This window comes from Mastomys coucha, unplaced genomic scaffold (genome assembly GCF_008632895.1).
Source record: "Mastomys coucha isolate ucsf_1 unplaced genomic scaffold, UCSF_Mcou_1 pScaffold15, whole genome shotgun sequence".
NCBI classification, from domain to species: Eukaryota; Metazoa; Chordata; class Mammalia; order Rodentia; family Muridae; genus Mastomys; species Mastomys coucha.
Window position 1 is genome coordinate 28,558,318 of NW_022196897.1, and position 17,519 is coordinate 28,575,836.

At 34.3% G+C, this 17,519-nt stretch overlaps 1 protein-coding gene and 1 pseudogene across 7 annotated transcripts in view; one reads left to right on the forward strand and one right to left on the reverse strand.

Annotated features, from left to right (window-relative positions):
- The window catches only part of LOC116090126, a 1,191,078-nt pseudogene that overhangs the window by 880,140 nt on the left and 293,419 nt on the right, over window positions 1–17,519 (forward strand).
- Window positions 1–17,519, reverse strand: part of Lrp1b (LDL receptor related protein 1B) — a 1,939,581-nt gene that overhangs the window by 307,447 nt on the left and 1,614,615 nt on the right. For all 7 annotated transcript variants that reach the window (XM_031370139.1, XM_031370141.1, XM_031370138.1 and 4 more), the window contains 2 exons: window positions 3,949–4,141; window positions 3,315–3,440 (listed from right to left, as the gene is read on the reverse strand). In XM_031370139.1, coding sequence (XP_031225999.1) covers window positions 3,315–3,440; window positions 3,949–4,141 — 319 coding nt within the window. The remainder of the gene's footprint in view (window positions 1–3,314; window positions 3,441–3,948; window positions 4,142–17,519) is intronic.

Here is a 17,519-nt window from a genome sequence, read left to right on the forward strand (position 1 = left end):
CTCTCTCTCTCTCTCTCTCTCTCTCTCTCTCTCTCTGTCTGTCTGTCTGTCTCTCTCTGTCTCTCTGTTTCTCTCTCTGTCTCTCTCCTTACAATTTGCTCTAAGGTAGAAACAATAATAAAATACAAAATATTGTTTTCAGAGATCAGTTTTGTCTTAAGAATGCTATATTTCCTCTGATTTTGAAGGTTTATATTGGGGAAAATAAGAATTTATCATTATACACAAAAATAAATTCATTAGCAAAGTTTAGAAACCAATGTTTGTGGGTGTTAAATGTCCTAGAGAATACTTATAAGGTCATTTGTTAACTAATTATATATTGAAATCAAGTCATATTAATAATTCTTACTGTAATAAAAATTAAGACCTGTAAAAGATACAGTTCAATTTCACAAATTATTATCAGTTTTATAACTTTTGAAAATGTCACTAAAGTACCCACTAATGTTACTTGAAATTCACTGTTTTTATTATTCCTAATTTTTCTTTAGTTTAATATATATATATTACTTACATATGTGTCTAAAACTTATAAGTTAATTCATTAAGTTAAATTCATTCAATGCAGTATTTACCAAATGTTTTCCTCACTTTGGAATGAACTGTTTCCAGCCACAGTAAAATATCATTTCAGAGGAAATAACTGAGAATTTAAGCCTCTATTTAAAGAGAAAAATATTAAGATTTTTGGAAAAATTATATTAGATTATGAAATGAACAAAATTTAGACTGGTCTACTGGCAGTTCTAACTTATCTTTATTGGCCTCATGCACAGTAATATTTCAATTAAAATTTTCTATGATAGAAACTTTCTATATTTAATGATTATACTAATTATTCATTTTGAGGTTATCATAAAGACACATAGAGACATGTAAAAAGAAGGCAGATAGATGTAGATACAAATGTGTATATATATATTAATTTTTATTATTTTCATTTTTGATATTATACTGTATAAAATTTATAAATTTCCTTCCCCTTTTCTCCTGATAAATCCTCCTAAAATCCTCTCTTTGCCTTCTTTCAAATACATGGGCTCTTTTCATTTTATCTACATAATTAATCTATACATGTGTTTGTATATATAGGAGAAACACAATTTTCTCAGTCTGGATGATTTTTTTGGTATGTATGTTTTCTGTGATATTAGGTTTTTGATATAGTTAGAGGAACTTCAGGAGAGAGGAACTCAACAGAAGAATTGCACAGATCAGAATAGTCTATGGGCCTATTTGTGAGATATTTTCACTTTAGTTTCCTGCTTGAGTTCTTGCTCTACTTTCCTCAGTGATGGACAGTATGTTGTAAGATAAAATAAACTGTTTTTCTCCCAAAGACACATACAGTCAGTGTTTTATTACAGCAACAGAATGAAAATGGAGTATATATGTGTAATGCAAAATAATTTTTGTCCAAGTAGAATTCTTGCTCACACTTGCATTTGGTACACAACACTGAACACTATCTGCTTCTGTATTTTCAGGTTTACTGTTCCTCACATTGTCTTACATGATTAGTACTGAAGCATGTTTGCCCTTTCTGGTTCTATGATGGATATTGATGTTGACTAGATCCACAACATTAACAATGTTTGTGTAAGATATAGATATCTCTATATTTTGCCAACAACTAGAACAACAATTTTTTTCTATATTTACCTTCATGCATGTGTCAGTAAACAAAAGAGACTATGAACATTCATGAACAATGTTAGCAAATATGTGTCAGATATTCTAGCTTGTCGTCAGGGCTTTGACAAGAAGAAAGCAGAAGCAGCCTTGTGGCTTTGCAAATGGACGACCGGATTTCAAAACACATAATTGATAGAGAACGCCTCCACAGTAATTTGTCCCTCTTCAGGTTTTCAATACCACACTTCAGTTCCATAGCCCTGCAACTCTGCACGTTTAAAATATTTTTCTTGTTTGACTCCTCGCCCCTCAGCAGCAGAGAGAAAGAAGCAGGTAGCTTTTTGGGGGGCAGTTATGCATACTTTCATTTTTGTTGTTGTTGTTGTTGCAACAGGGCTACACTGCATACTGTACACTCCACTTGCTCTTTTTATCAATGCCACTGTGTGAATCCTGCCCGACAATGTGACCTGAGATACATATGAATGATTCTAATATATGACTGAGGCTCCGGGTGTGCACATGGCATCAGGTCCTGATTGTTACGACCCAACCCACAAAGGTAAACTGAAGTGTAACTCAGGTAGTTGTGTCATCTGTTCAAAGAAGTGTAGGCAAGAAAGAGATCTGGGGATTTGAGGCACACTCTATTAAAGTTGTTTATCTGCATTTAAACTCACTGAATAGTAGCAGCATTCTCTTCTTTTTTTCTGACACAGTCTTACAGAAAGCCAAATTTTTATTTTTTACTAAGATGTGCCCTTGTTTGTAATACAAGTTCGCAAAACAAAAAAGCACATAGCAAATATAAGAAAGGATCCTCTTCATAAATAAGGGACAAAGAAGTATGAAGGTAAAGATGAAACTACTTATCTGTAATGATGTAAACATATCTGCTTTTGTTAACTTCCTAACATGAATGATAAAAGAAAGGAATACAAATGAAGAAAAAAATGTGTCAAAACTGGCACATTCTGCAAATGAATTCACCAATTTCCAACAAGATGTTTCATTTTCCACCTTTCTAACATACAAAGTTTCAGTGTTAAAGGGAAATTAACCTTTTTTATGTTGCTTGCTAATTTTTCATGGCAATATTGAAATACTTGAACCGTTATTTATTTTGGAAATTTTGCTGTTAATAAGGGTGGATTGTAATGGTACTAATTAAAGACTGCAATGCCTTTGGGAGGAATAAACATTGTGCAAGGCTGGAATGTTACATTCCTAATTAACAGTTCGGAAATGATTACAAATAAGCTGTATGAGCTATTCTCTCTCATTTACATAGTGCCATAGACTATGGAGGGGCTTACTGCATGGTTGCTGATCTCCTATACAGTTTCTAGTTTATTTCAGCTGTAATTAATTTCATAATTGCCAGAGTCTCAGAGTCACAGCTATAATTTGGCAGATGATCTTGTATGCAGGAACTTCTGAAGCTGTTTCTAACACAGTCAGGCCCTCAATCACAGGGACTTATAAGTTATTATCTTGGATACTGTTACTAATCACATGAAGGTAAGAAAACACTACAATGAGCTAGATTCTTTCATAAACAGACAAAAAAAAAAAAAAAACCCTGAAATTCACTCTCGGAGAACAGTAAAATTTCATGAACACAGTATTATATTTTCAATATATTTTAAAGGTATTACATGATTTTCCTTACTTACTCACACATCTGTTGTTAGCTAGCAATATTCGATCACCTCTACAGGAGCAATTCACTCGTCCATCTGGTGTTAAAAGGCAGAGGTCATGGCAACCTCCATTTAATAATGCACACGGAGAGAGTTCACCTGCAAGGAAGGAGCCTATGAGTAATATGTTGTAATGAATACACAGTCCCCATTAATTATAAATAACTAGTAAACAGGTGAACTGATTCAACCTAGATAGAGGGCACTCAAGACTTTTGAGAATGTTGTGACATTATAAAAGGGTTTTCTACTGAACAATTCTGTATTACAATGACTGCAGCATTTATAAAACCAGATGCAAACCTACCAAGGAGATAAATTTTGCACAAAAATATTAGTCTTTATTTTTGAAGATTGGAGGTCTACAGAAGAGTGGAGTACAATTTCATAAATAATTAAAACACAAATAGTTCTTATGATGACTCAGTTCTATAGAATTGAGTTCTATAGAAGTTATTTAAACTTTTCAGACAGGTTAGATATGTTCCTGATAGTCAAATTCTGATTATTACCTCCCAAATTATAAGATCACAAAATGTATAATACCATAAAAGAAAAAAAACCTGACAGGTTGTAGAATTAGGAAATGTTTTCTATTAAAACTTACAGCTATTGGTGTCATTAGCAACAGCTATGATTCCCATTGGTTGATGTGGAATATCAGAACGAAGAACTTTGGTTTCTCCTCCTGTGTACTTGTTGGAACGCAAAATAGCTCTTCGTCCCCAGTCTGACCAGAAGATATAACTGTCATAAACTGCCAGACTAAGAAAAGTTCCCGGGCCAGACTTCACAATCACCTGAAGCAAATTAAAGTTTATACAAAATATAAACATTCAAAAGTTGATACATTTTTTTTACACCAGAAAGTGAGGGATGAAAATTAGTTATTAACATTAGGGACCAACACATCATAATTCCATTGAATGTCCCATCATAGTATGTTATATAATTTATTTTATCCATTTAAGTTTTCTTCAAAATGTGAATGAAAAAAAAAACAGGAGCAAAGGATAAATAAGAAATTAACATCTACTGAACTGGGGTCCAAAAAATTATAATAAATAAGAAAAAGATGATAAAAGAAGAATTTCTTCTGGAAGAAATAAAATTAGTCTACTTAGTTGCAAATGCCAAACTTTGTACATAAAGTATATATAGAAGTTGAAAATAATACTTGAATTTAATATGAATACAAAAATTATTATCCTGTTACTAAAAACAGGAAAACATTCTTTATGACCCTGGATCTCACAATGGCTGTAATTTTAGTATAACAGTTAAATGTAGATTCCACTAAAATTTTGAAAATGTAAATAAAATTTAAAAATGTTGCTTTCCCCTTGCAGTCTGTCTGGGCCAGTGACCTGAGCAGACAATGGGATCAAACTCCACACCCAGTCCCACAACAGACAGAGGAAGCTCCATTCCCAGGTGCTCTAACATGCCTAGGATCATAGGATCAGAGCCGAGGAGGACACAACATCTGTCCCAACACTGGGATTAACTGGGACCAGTGGGACCCAGATACACAGGAACTCTGTCAGTCCAGTGACACGGATTCTTTCTGGTCTGTCTGGGCCAGTGCCCTGAGCAGGCCATGGCTACAAACTCTGCAGCCAGTCCCATAACAGCCAGAGGAAGATCCAGTCCCAGACACTCTAACAGGCCCATGATCATAGGAACAGAGGTGAGGAGGACACATCTGTCCCAACACCAGGCGTAGCTGAGACCAGTGGGACCCAGACACACAGGAACACTGCCAGTCCAGTGGCACAGGTTTCTTCTGGTCTGTCTGGGCTGGGGCCCTGAGCAGAATGTGGCCACAAACTCTACAGTCATTCCCACAGCTGGCCCAGGTTCACAGAATTACAGAGACAGCTTTGACTCTGAGGAGTTCTGAAACAACCAGTGTCACAGGAAGGATAGGCTCCAATCAGATAAAGCCAAGGCAGGTAGCACTAAAGATAAACAGATGGTAGGAGGCCAGCACAAGATCATAAGAAACAGAATCCAAGGTTACTTGGCATCATCAGAACCCAATTATCCCACCGTAGCAAGTCCTGGACACACCATCACACTGGAAAAGCAAGATTCAGATCTAAAATCACTTCTCATGATGATGATACAGGACTTTAAGAAAAACATAAATGACTCCCTCAAAGAAATACTGGAGAACACAGGTAAATAGATAGAAGCCCTTAATGAGAAAACACAAAACTCCCTTAAAGAATTACAGGAAAACACAATCAAACAGGTGAAAGAAATGAAAAAAACCATCCAGGATCTAAAAACAGAACTAGAAGCAATAAAGAAATCACAAAGGGAGACAACCTTGGAGTTAGAAAACCTAGGAAAGCAATCAGGAGTCATAGATGCAAGCATAACCAACAGAATACAAGAGATAGAAGAGAAAATCTCAGGGGCAGAAGACACCATAGAAAACATTGACACAACAGTCAAAGAAAACACAAAAAGCAAAAATCTCCTAACCCAAAACATCCAGGAAATCCAGAACACAATGAGAAGCCCAAACCTAGGGATAATAGGCATAGAAGAGAGTGAAGATTCCCAACTTGGTCAGTAAGTATCTTCAACAAAATTATAGATGAAAACTTCCCTAGCCTAAAGAAAGAGATGCTCATGAACATACAAAAAACATACAAATAGACTGGACCAGAAAAGAAATTCCTCCAGTCACATAATAATAAAAACACCAAATGCACTAAACAAAGAAAGAATTTTAAAAGTAGTAAGGGAAAAAAGTCAAGAACATAAAGGCAGGCCTATCAGAATTACGGCAGACTTCTCACCAGAGACTATGAAAGCTAGAAGATCCTGGGCAGATGTCATACAGACCCTAAGAGAACACAAATGCCAGCCCAGGCTACTATACCCAGCACAACTCTCAATTACCATAGATGGAGAAAATAAGATATTCCATGACAAAACAAAATTTACACAATATCTTTCCACAAATCCAGCCCTACAAAGGATAATAGATGGAAAACACCAATGTAAAGAGCAAAACTCCACCCTAGAAGAAGCAAGAAAGTAAACTTTCCACAAACTCACACAAACATAACTCCACCTCTTACAACAAAACTAACAGGAAATAACAATTACCTTTCCTTAATATCTCTTAATATGAAAATTAACATTACTAACATATCCTAATCAATTGAAATTCAAAAGTATGAGGAATTAGAAAATATGTTGGCTGTCATCCAATGGTCCCTCTAATTTGGTAACTGGAGAAATTTGTCCAGTATTGTACAATCCATATACACTTTCTGCTTGTTTGTATGTGACAGTGTCTTGCTATGTACCACATAATGGTCTTGAAATCTATTCAATTGATTGTTGTTTTATATCAAGCAACTTTTATAATACTCATTTTTATTTATAAAATATTTATAAATTTTAAAGAATATGATAAAATAAAAAATGAAATGTATGGCAGGTATTGAAGGGGATCTCTGGGAGGAGTTGGGTTACAAAACGGAAAGAAGAATGTGATATAATTCTATTTATTTAAAATATGTCTTTAAATGTTAACAAATTCAGATAAATTGAAGTTATGTATCTTTTCTCATCATAATGCGTTAAAACATAAAGAAAAATAAGAAAATTCATAACTACCTGAAAAAAACTATCTTAAAAAACTATCTTAAAAAAATGTTGTTTTCCAAATCATATTAATAAAATAGTGAAAAGATCAAACTTAATTAGGAGGAAATAGTTTTCTATCCTAAATTCAACAAAAGTTTTGTGAAAAGAAGTCTTTGGAGTCAATAATACAATTATGTAAGTTTTGGGTTAAGGGGAACCATCATTAACAATTTGTGGGGTTGCAAACAGGTGCACCACTATGGTAATCACTGTGGAGAATTCCCTCAAATCCAAAGTAAATCTATCATATGGCTTAGCTATGCTACTTTTCAGCGTCTGCCCAAAATACTGGACATTCTGCTCCAGATACTAGCTCAGCTATGTTTACTGTCACTCTATCCCCATTAGGTAGGAAATGGAAACATCCTGAATGCCCTTCAACTACCAAAAGGATGATGATAATATAATACATATACAAAGTGGAATGTTACTCGGGTTTAAGAAAAAATGAAATAATAACATTTTGAGGTAAATGGAAAAGACTAGAAATTATTATACCAAGGTACCCAAACAGTGAAACACTCACAACCAAAAAAGAAAACAAACAAACAAACAAAACAGATGTTCTCTCCTATTTGTGAATGCTAGTTCTAAATCTTTAGAAAGGTTCATATAATCCATTGAAACTACAGACATTAGGAACGTAAAAATAAAGAGGTTCCTGAGGTGGGAGGAGGTAGAGGTAGAAAGAGCTTCAGAACATGAACTAGGAGAGCAGAACTGCTATTAAGCAGGAAATAGAAGAAAACTAGAAGGGAGAAGCTTTAACATGGGATGAGGGAGAGAGGGGGGGGGAGTAAGAGGCATAAATAACACTAAGAATGGCTGAAAAAAGACATAAGAATCATATTATTGTATGATTGCTTAAAATTAATATAATATGTGTAATAGTATGTGTATGTGTATTTTAAATGAAGTTATGCTGTTTTGGCAACAATGCTTACCTCAAAAGCTTTATACTATCTTTACAAAAATACAGAGTCCCAAAACAAGATAGAGTATTATTATTGTCTTTGGTTGCATCCTTGAGCTTGGAGGTAAGATTCTATTGTAGAAAGCACCACAAATTGTGGGCAGAGGACTTATAGGAATTGAGCTGGATCTAACCATGAAGCTTCCTTCCTGATAACTAGCTCCATGGTACCAGAGGGAGCTATTTAAGGTGTGAAGGGAAAAATAGATATCAATTCCCCTACTCAAATGGGATACATGCAAAGCACAATATTGACCAGGACCATAAAATATCCCCAAGAAGTAACAGTGGTACTTATGTGTTAGCATTATCTAACAGGCATCTATTTGTAATTAAGGCCTGCTCAATAAGCAGAAATTCATTTCTGGTTCTTTGAACCCAGGCAACTACTTGTGGTTGATGAGGCATATGTGTATGCAAGTGGTAGTTCTGTTTCACTGTCATGATCCTAAACTAGTGTTATTTATAATTTCATTCTAAATACTTACCCTCATAGCCTCAAATGAGTCTAACTCCTTCCTCTCATTGAAGGAGATTCTTTTTTTTTTTTCTAGCAGATATCATTACCGAAACCCACAACTGGTTAAAATGTAAAGACTAACTGGCAACAGGGTTGCTAATCAAGTGGGTTCCCACTTGATAAATCTACAGCCCAACCTCTATACCTCATGATCACTGAGAGAAAAATGAAAAATGTTAGGAGCAAGAGAACCAGAATGTCTGCTGTAATATAGTATCTTTTCATGACAAGGAAGCTGCCCCCATGAAATCTCAACCACATGGTTGCTTATACTAGCCTTGAACAACAACACTGGTTGACATGCCAATGAAAATTGGAGGGATTTTACAAGCCCCCACCACTAGATAAAAATACACTGAAAGTTAATGGCTGTTGAAAGACAGAGACTATTTCTTCTCCAGGTAGTAACTCCCAAAGTTTGTCCAATCCTAAGTACTCATCCTTAAACATGTATAGTGAGCAATACCGAATAAACTTAGTGGGTGATAAAATAGATGTAAGCAAATATAAGGAACAACAATAACTAAAGATGGAGAAGCCATGAACTGGTGGGAATAGGGGTAGATCTGAGGAGTTGAATGGAATGGAGAGAAGGCTAAAATAATGTAAATAGAGTATTCATATATATAAAATTATCAAATGTGAATACATTTTTAAAAAATGTTTATGAGCCACCAAAATACTTGGAGAAACAGATAAAATGTTACAAATAAATGTTTTAAAATATAAAGTTCTGTCTCTATTAACCATCTACATAAACCATAATTGTGAAGTTATTAATAAAACCATACTCTATATCCCCAAATTCTACCCATTCTTCCCAAATTAGCTGCTAATTACCTTTTCATTAAAACAATTACATCATTGTCTTTTGGCTCTAGGAGTAACTTCTGTTCTACAAATCAATGCTATTCACATGTAATTTAATTCAAAATTATTTTGCTAAATTTTAATCCTCTGATTCATTTGATTTAATTGGAACCTGATATTCTATACTATTTTTCTTATAATTTTGACAGACTGCCTTTCAATGTATGATTTCCTACCTCAGCTTAAAAAGTACTGGAATTCAGGTGTGTATACCACACGAAAATGACATCGGCATTCCTAAGATAATTCAATGTGATGACAATGCTTGTATAATAAATTTGGCAAAAATAATTATAAAAGAGAAAAATATAAAAATAAAAAAAGAACAATTCTTCCACACAGACAATGTTATTCACCACTTAAGTGCATATTTTTTGGATCCACATTCCTTTCTCTGTGCTGGGGTTTTGTCTGGTTGAACTTGTTCAGGTCTTATGTGTGCTGTCATATTCATATGTGTGTCATTGCTGCTGTGCCTCAATGAGAGGCAGCTATTATAGTCTTATTCTCTTTACATACCCTAGAGCCTGGGCTGGAATAATTTGATAAAGAAGTCCCATTTACAACTGAGCAGTATGAACTCCTACATCTAGCCTAGAAGCTATTTGCAATTGATATCCACTGGGAAAGGGAAAATCAGTTTTATCCAGTGGAGTGTCACTGAGTATATCAACTGCACTTCAGTTCAGGCCCTATACCCAGGAAGTGTACAGACCCAAGACTATATGCTTTTATGTGCTTTTTGTTTTGTTTTGTGTTTTGGATTGTCAGTTTGCAACTTTTATTGTGAATTGGGTTTGTTTTGTTTTTGAAAGAACATGAAGTTGGATTGGAAAAGGGTGTGGAAGACAATGAAGGAACTGGCATAGAAGAATATAATAAGATATGTACTATGAAAGAAGTAAAGAAAAAGGAAACATACATCTCTTTTTGCTTCTTTACAAATAGGTAGCCCTCAGCATTCTCTTCCTCTTCAACATAACTTAATGAGGGAAGTTCAATAGATCTTACCTGACCCATTGTTGACAACTTTCTGATTAGACTACAGTAATAAATAGAGAGAAATGGTAATAGGAAGTTCAGAAGTGGCATACACGGTCAAGGAAGATGAGATTAGTAGGTAGAGTTGAAAGAGGAAAGGGCTTTGAGCAATAAGTGTTGCAAACATGAACAATGGGAATCTAAACAAAAGTTGAGTGATATAAACTTAGACTTCTAAGTTAAACATCCCAAGATGAATCTGAGGAGGACATTAAGGTCTGTCATGTGGGCTCTCCTTCCCATTGTACATTTCAGTTCTGTCCTGAAAATAATTTCCTGCTATTTAGAGTGTTAAATATACTGATGCTACAGTTGCTTTGTAATTTTAAAGGTTTTAAGTAAAAAAACTAAATTAAATAATAATAAAAGGAGCTTCAGGAAGACTGGTTAAGGCCATTAAAATTTCATCTAAACCTAGGATAGTTCTACTGTGCAGGAGAGAAAGATAAACCTAGAAATAAAGGACTTCTTAAACCTGTCATCAAAACTTGTGATTATTCATATATTCATCTTTTCTGTATTCTCAGTCATCAATAAGGAGTTATCATTTCATAATGAGTATGATGTATATAATATTGTATTGACTGCTATTCTGGCTACTGAGACAGAATACCACCTCAAAGCAGTGTCTTGTATGAAGGGATAATTTTCCTTATAGCAGTGAAGGTTTGGTTGCAGGAGAATGAAGCTGTTGGCCATATCATATTCATAGTGAAGAAGTGGAGACTTGTGCTCCACTGGTTTTCTCCTTCTGATTCAGTCTAGGACCTCAGCTCATAAGATATGGTGACTCACAATCAGTGTGGGTCTCTTTCATCAGTTAAACCTTCCTAGAAATATCCCTTCAGATGCACTAGACACTTGAGGGATCCTACTTCATTGACAGCCAATGTCACCCTTCACAGATGCGTAATGCTTAGTTTAACATTTATAATAATGCTAGTGATGAATGCTACTTTGATCATCTTATTTAATGGTGTGGGTTGTTTCTTGACAAGGTTAATTATTCAAGGTGACTTAAAATTGCTTGAGATCCAATATGCCCAAGATCTATGTTAACTATGTAGACATTTGGCTTTAATAATAGGGACCACAAAAACTCACTTTAGCCTATTACTGTAGCTATTATTCCTTCATTTCACCAGTATCATATTTTGCATAAACAATGTAAATATTCAATAAAGATTTTTAGATGAATAATAATGAAAATATTCAGTGAGATGCAAGTCAAAACAAATTTTCATGGGTGGTAACTGTCACCAAATGTCCATTTACATGATAACATCTCTTATTAGGTTTATCACTAATTTAATTCACTGGTTACTTTTCAATGTTTGCTGACATAATAAAGGGAGAAAGCAATATAACATAAACTATAATTACACATGTAATGTACAATAGATTTCACTAAGAACAAACCAAATTTCTGCCATAACATTTCTGATTAAAGTTCAATCATACATTACTTTTTCCAGATTAAATATGCTTACCAAAACAACCCTAGCTCTGTATCTTGCAAGCCTAATCAATATCTTCAAAGACAATGTAGATATTTTGTTAGCATGAATGTCTACAATGTACAGTATCTAACATATAGTTTAGTTTTTATGTACTTTTACTTTAAATCCATAAATAGTCCCATTTTTCAAAATAAATCATGATTTTTAGAAAAATTGTTTCTGCACAGATACTTAACTCCACATATGTTCCTCTCAGATAAATAATAAAATTAATTCTGAGAGTATGCACTATAAACCTGAAATTTATATGTCAGAAATTCACATGTCTAGACACATGCCTTTTGCCTCTTGGCATTTACACCTGCACTGGTATTATTTTTGGCTGAAGCACCAAATCAATCAATCAATGAAGAAAATTCAAATTTACAGGGCACACAATATAGCCTATACACTCAGATATTTCGTGTTAAACAGTATAAAAGCAGTCATATGGGAGGCGTCTAAATGCTCCAGTGATTTCCTCCCTGACAAGCTCATAAATGATCGTTAAGCAAAATGACAGGTTGGCCAGAAACATGGCTGTGCACCAAAGAATGTTATGCATTTCAGAGAAATAGTTGCAGCTGGCTTAGCCTTGAAGCGAGCAGTGGGTTAGTAAGCCAGTGACTTAAAACTGAGAAGTATTTAATATAATAAACAGATTATTTTACTTTTTAGAAAGAGCTATATTATTTAATAGTATTTAGTATTGACAGCTAAATGTTATTACTTTTTAACTATACTTGAAAACATTAAAGTTCAAATCAATCTAAAAACTTCTCTATTGTGGTTATTATGTTTATTCTTAACTCAGGAAGCACAGATATTTAAACTCAGCACACCATAGCCACTTAATACTCTGTCTTCCATTTGCCTGATTAGAAATTCTTCAAATAGTCACTTCAACAATCCAGGTAACTTGCCTTCAAACAGAAAATAAGAATGTCATTTTCTACCTCTCAGAGTTCCTCAGTATATTTCAAGCTTTCATGGGAACTGAGTAAGTTAAACTTGAAGTAAAAATATATATAATGTGCTCTAATGAAGATAACTGGAAGTTAAACTAGATACTGTTAATTGTCAACATGGTAAGATTCGAATCATCTCAGACAAAAGCCTCTGGGCACATATGTGAGAGATAATTAAGATCAGGGGAGTTTGTCCATATATGTAGGAAATTACCCCTAGATCAAATGGGGAGGGAGGCTCACTGAAGAGGAGTCTAGGCAGTAGTCCCTAAACTTGAATTCTGGAGTGCCTAAACAGGAGAAAGATAGCTGAGCATGAGGTATGATAGCTCTTGACTTCCTGAAAGTAGATGAAGCATAACCAGCTGTCTGAGGCTCCTGTTGTTAAGATTTTGCCATCTTGATGAACTGTATTTTAAAACTGTGAGCCAAAATAGAATTCTATCTTTTGGTTTTTTCTGTCAGAGTATTTTATTACATATTTGGGGAAAGATATATATGCATGTATTCTAGTTTCTCTGTTGATTAAACTCAAGTTAAGATCAGTAGAGTCAAATGTCATGTCTTTGAATAAACTTTTTGGCTCCTTTTGGTTTTCCTGATATTTAAAATGAGACAGCAGAAAGACAACAAACAAGTATCACTCATTTTCCTAGGAAAGAGATGACCATGAACTATCCCTTGGGTTATTCAATGGTGTAAGTAGAAGAAAATTTTATATCTGTAAGTGTTGCAAACATTTATAATGGCAAGTGGACAACATTTTTGTTAGTTTTCTTATGCCCACTTGTGATTATAGCTACTAAAGTAATACTTATTCAAAACTTCAAGTGAGATACATTTACTCAGCTTGAGATTATGTATGAGTAATGCTCTCTGGAACACACCATACTGATGATTCTTCAGACTAACTACTTCATGATTCTGACAGGTTGCAAGGCTATAGCCAGAACTAACAAGAGCTTGGGGTTTCTTTCACTGTTCAGCAGCTATTCACCACACATATCTGGAACTTGTTTTATACCCTGTTGATATTAGCTAAAACATTTGGAAAATATTAATAATAGGCCTATAGACCACTACTTCCCTCTAATTCAAAAAATAAGCTTATTATCACATAGCATTTGCAACCTACAGAAGAGAATTCCTCATTTTCTATCATCTAAATACATGTTGACAACATCAATGGACTTTGTAAGTAAATTGACTTATTTTGTCTTTTAGTCTGTAACTAATAAAATAATATGTAACCACTTTTATGGTGGAACATGTCATTCAGACAGTACAACAAGAATCAAACCCACAGGAATCTCTGTGGCAAGTCCAGTATGACTCATATTTGATTGAAAAATTCTTCCCCTCTTTCATGCAAGAGATGTGTATTATTCTTTAATTAATAGTTAAACATTAATAAACAGTAAATATTAATTATTAAACATTAATAAACAGTAAATTTCAAAAGAAAAGTATGCCTTTTCATTGAGTTTAATGGGTTTTGAATTTATTACACAAACATCACCTATGTATTCAATGCTAGATTTTATGAATCTCCTTTTATGAGTCAGTGCCTAGCTATCCACAACCAAGAACCAATCCTCTTTTCATCCAACGATCTTCTGTTTGCCCAGAGGAGGGTTCCCATAGTCATGAGAACAGTCAAGAGAAGACAGATAGAGCTCTTACTATCCTCTTCTCAATCCATTATTGAAAGGCTTGGAATCTAGAGTTTTATCTTTTCTAGAACCTATATTCCTAGAATATATTAAGTGTTCAATAATTATAACTATAGATTTGTACATAAATGAGTCATTAATACTATGTCCCCTGCAGCATAGATTTAGTTATTGTTTATAACATGTATATCTAATTGAAACTGCAAGGTCTGTGTGCACAGAAACAAAATATTTTTTCTTTAAAAATGGTGTCAGCAAGACTAGTAGGTTCCTAAAAAACTATAGCCATCACCTTTTCAATCTCATACACCTTTGATGAATATTTTAAGAATGTTACTCCCTAGACCATTGCCTAAATACAATTCTCCTGTCTTCTTAATATTTTAAAAGAAAAGTGAAGAGTTTGTCAAAGGAGTATATTAAATCAAATCCTCCTATGTCCATGCCATAATGGAATGTCAATCTTAATATTTCAGGAGAGGTTCACAGACTTTTAAACAAAACTCCAGTGTTATTTTAGATATTGTATTGTAAGATGTTAAAGCTGTGCTGAAAAATTATATATATATATGTATATATGTAATGTATATATTCTTATAGAGTAGATGTGGTTAAAATATATTAAGAGTCATAAAAATGAACTTGTAGTATCTTAAAGAGAAAGAATATTTTAGGATTACTTGCATAGTATAGTATTTTTTATGTTGTTACTATAACGAAATATCCAAGTAGAATAACTACATACAGTAAAGAAGTGTATTATCTTATAGTTTTGTAAACTGGAGGATAGGCATAACTGTTATTTAGAATCAAGTGATGATCGCAAAATAATGGCAGATAACATCACAGTTAACAGAAGAAATGGGAGTATATGTCAGAAAGTAGAAAGACTGGGATTTCATGATTCCCCATTTAAATTTAGGAACCCTCTGATTCCTCCAAGTGTCAAACTTATGAAGGTGCCACATTATCAGCAACAGACTGAGGACCCAGATTTCAATAGGGACTGAGGGCAATCATACTTGTTCTACCAGAGTACCCAGCCTCTGGAGTCAGGAAGTGGAGTTCTTATGTAGAAGAACATCTCACATGTTCAGGATCTGGACCTCTACTGTTCCTTGTTCTAATCTCTTCATCTTAAAATAATTGTGAAATTTTAGAAAATTGAGTTAATAATCTAGAGGTGAGAAGTGGAGAGCAGACCACAGAGGAATACTACTTGTTGACTTAATCTCCTTAGCTTTCCTAGCTTTCTTTCTCATACCAACAAGTACCATCTGTCAAGGGGGTAACAACATCGATAGTATGCTGGGCCTCCAACATCCATTGGCAATGAATAAAATACTCAGTTCAACCTCAGAGTATAACCTCATCCTCATAGACTGGCATCAGAGCCCATTATATAATAAGGCAAGAGAAATTTCCTGGCCTACCTCAGTTGGAGGTCAGAGCCACTCCTGTAATCTCTACTCAAAGGTAAGTGATGCCACACAGGACACTGCAGAATTTGAACAGACTGCTTGAAGAACTATTGCCCATAACGTTAGAACCTGTATCTCAATATTGGTTCATTTCTTCAACTCCAGCCCTTAACTTGCCTTGCTTTCAGAGGCTCTCCTATCACAGAAAACTTACATTAAAGGACTTTGTATATATGGTTTTTGCCTTATCATTTTTAGGGATTTCAAACATCAACCAGGTCATGATGGAGAGAAAATTCTATCTTTTCATGGAAATTGTTTACATCATATCATGTGAAGACTACATTTGCTAGTCAAAGTAAACAAAATACAAAGGTGTTTTAGTTGTTTGTTTTCAAGAAAACATAATGTAGAGAAAGTGACAAAATGATAAGTGACTTGGGTTTGATGCCCTCATACTGACACATATATTGTGATAATAAACCCTTGTTTGCCTAGAAAAGCCCTGTTCCATCAATTTATGACTAGGTAAGAAAAATACATGTACCTGACAGAATTTTATTCCACTGTTTAGAAATTAAATCAGCAAATAAATATATGATACTTATAAAACTTACACTAAGGTCATCATATCTAGAAAGACAAATACCTTCTCTCTCATATGGATATTCTAATTTCCAATCTTTTAATCTATCAGGAAAATCTATCTGGATCTTTAACTGATTGTTTTGTAATGTTAATGGGGTCCCCCAACTTAGTTTTCAGGAAAGGGTGTTCACTTAGCTTCTGGGATCCTATCCCCAGTTAACTCTGATTGGCAAATAAAGATGCCTAGAGCCAATAGTTTGGTAGGAGAGAAAGAAAGGTGAATTTTAGGTTTCCCAGGCTTGGGACCATGAGAAGCAGGAAGAAGAAGGAGGAGGAGGAAATATTATGCCTGAGGTGTGGACAGGAGAGTAGACCAAAGCCTCCATGGAAGGGGACCAAGAAGACTGGGTCTAGAGCAGCCAAGATGGAACATAAAAGTTAGGAAATAGTAACTCAGAATTATTGGATGAATGTAGATTCTAGAACTATGAAGGCTAGGCTATCACCCAGCTATTGTGCTGCTTAAAGCATATTAAAATATAAAGGCTATTTGCATCGTTTTGATTCAGGAACATAAACCATTGAGGCAGTTAGCAGCGCCACACACAAGATTTATTAAAATAGTAATTCTATAAGTTTCCTTATTAAGCATTAATGTTTCTTTCTGTCTCTGACTCCACTTCTCCCTCTCAAGCTGGGAACAGAAAGATAGATATAGGTTAATCAGTTCCCCAAAGATCTTATCAATGAGATAAATGGAGTGAACTTAGATATGTTTAATCGTCAAAGTTTCCAAGAAACAAAGTCTTGATATTTTCTATTTTCACTCAGTCATTTCTTAAAGAACTGAAGCTAAACATGAGGTTTTTCATTCAACCATCATAATGTATTTTGATTTTCAGGCTTCAGAGAAGATAAAACTAATCTAAAGACAAAACTGGCAGTTTACAATT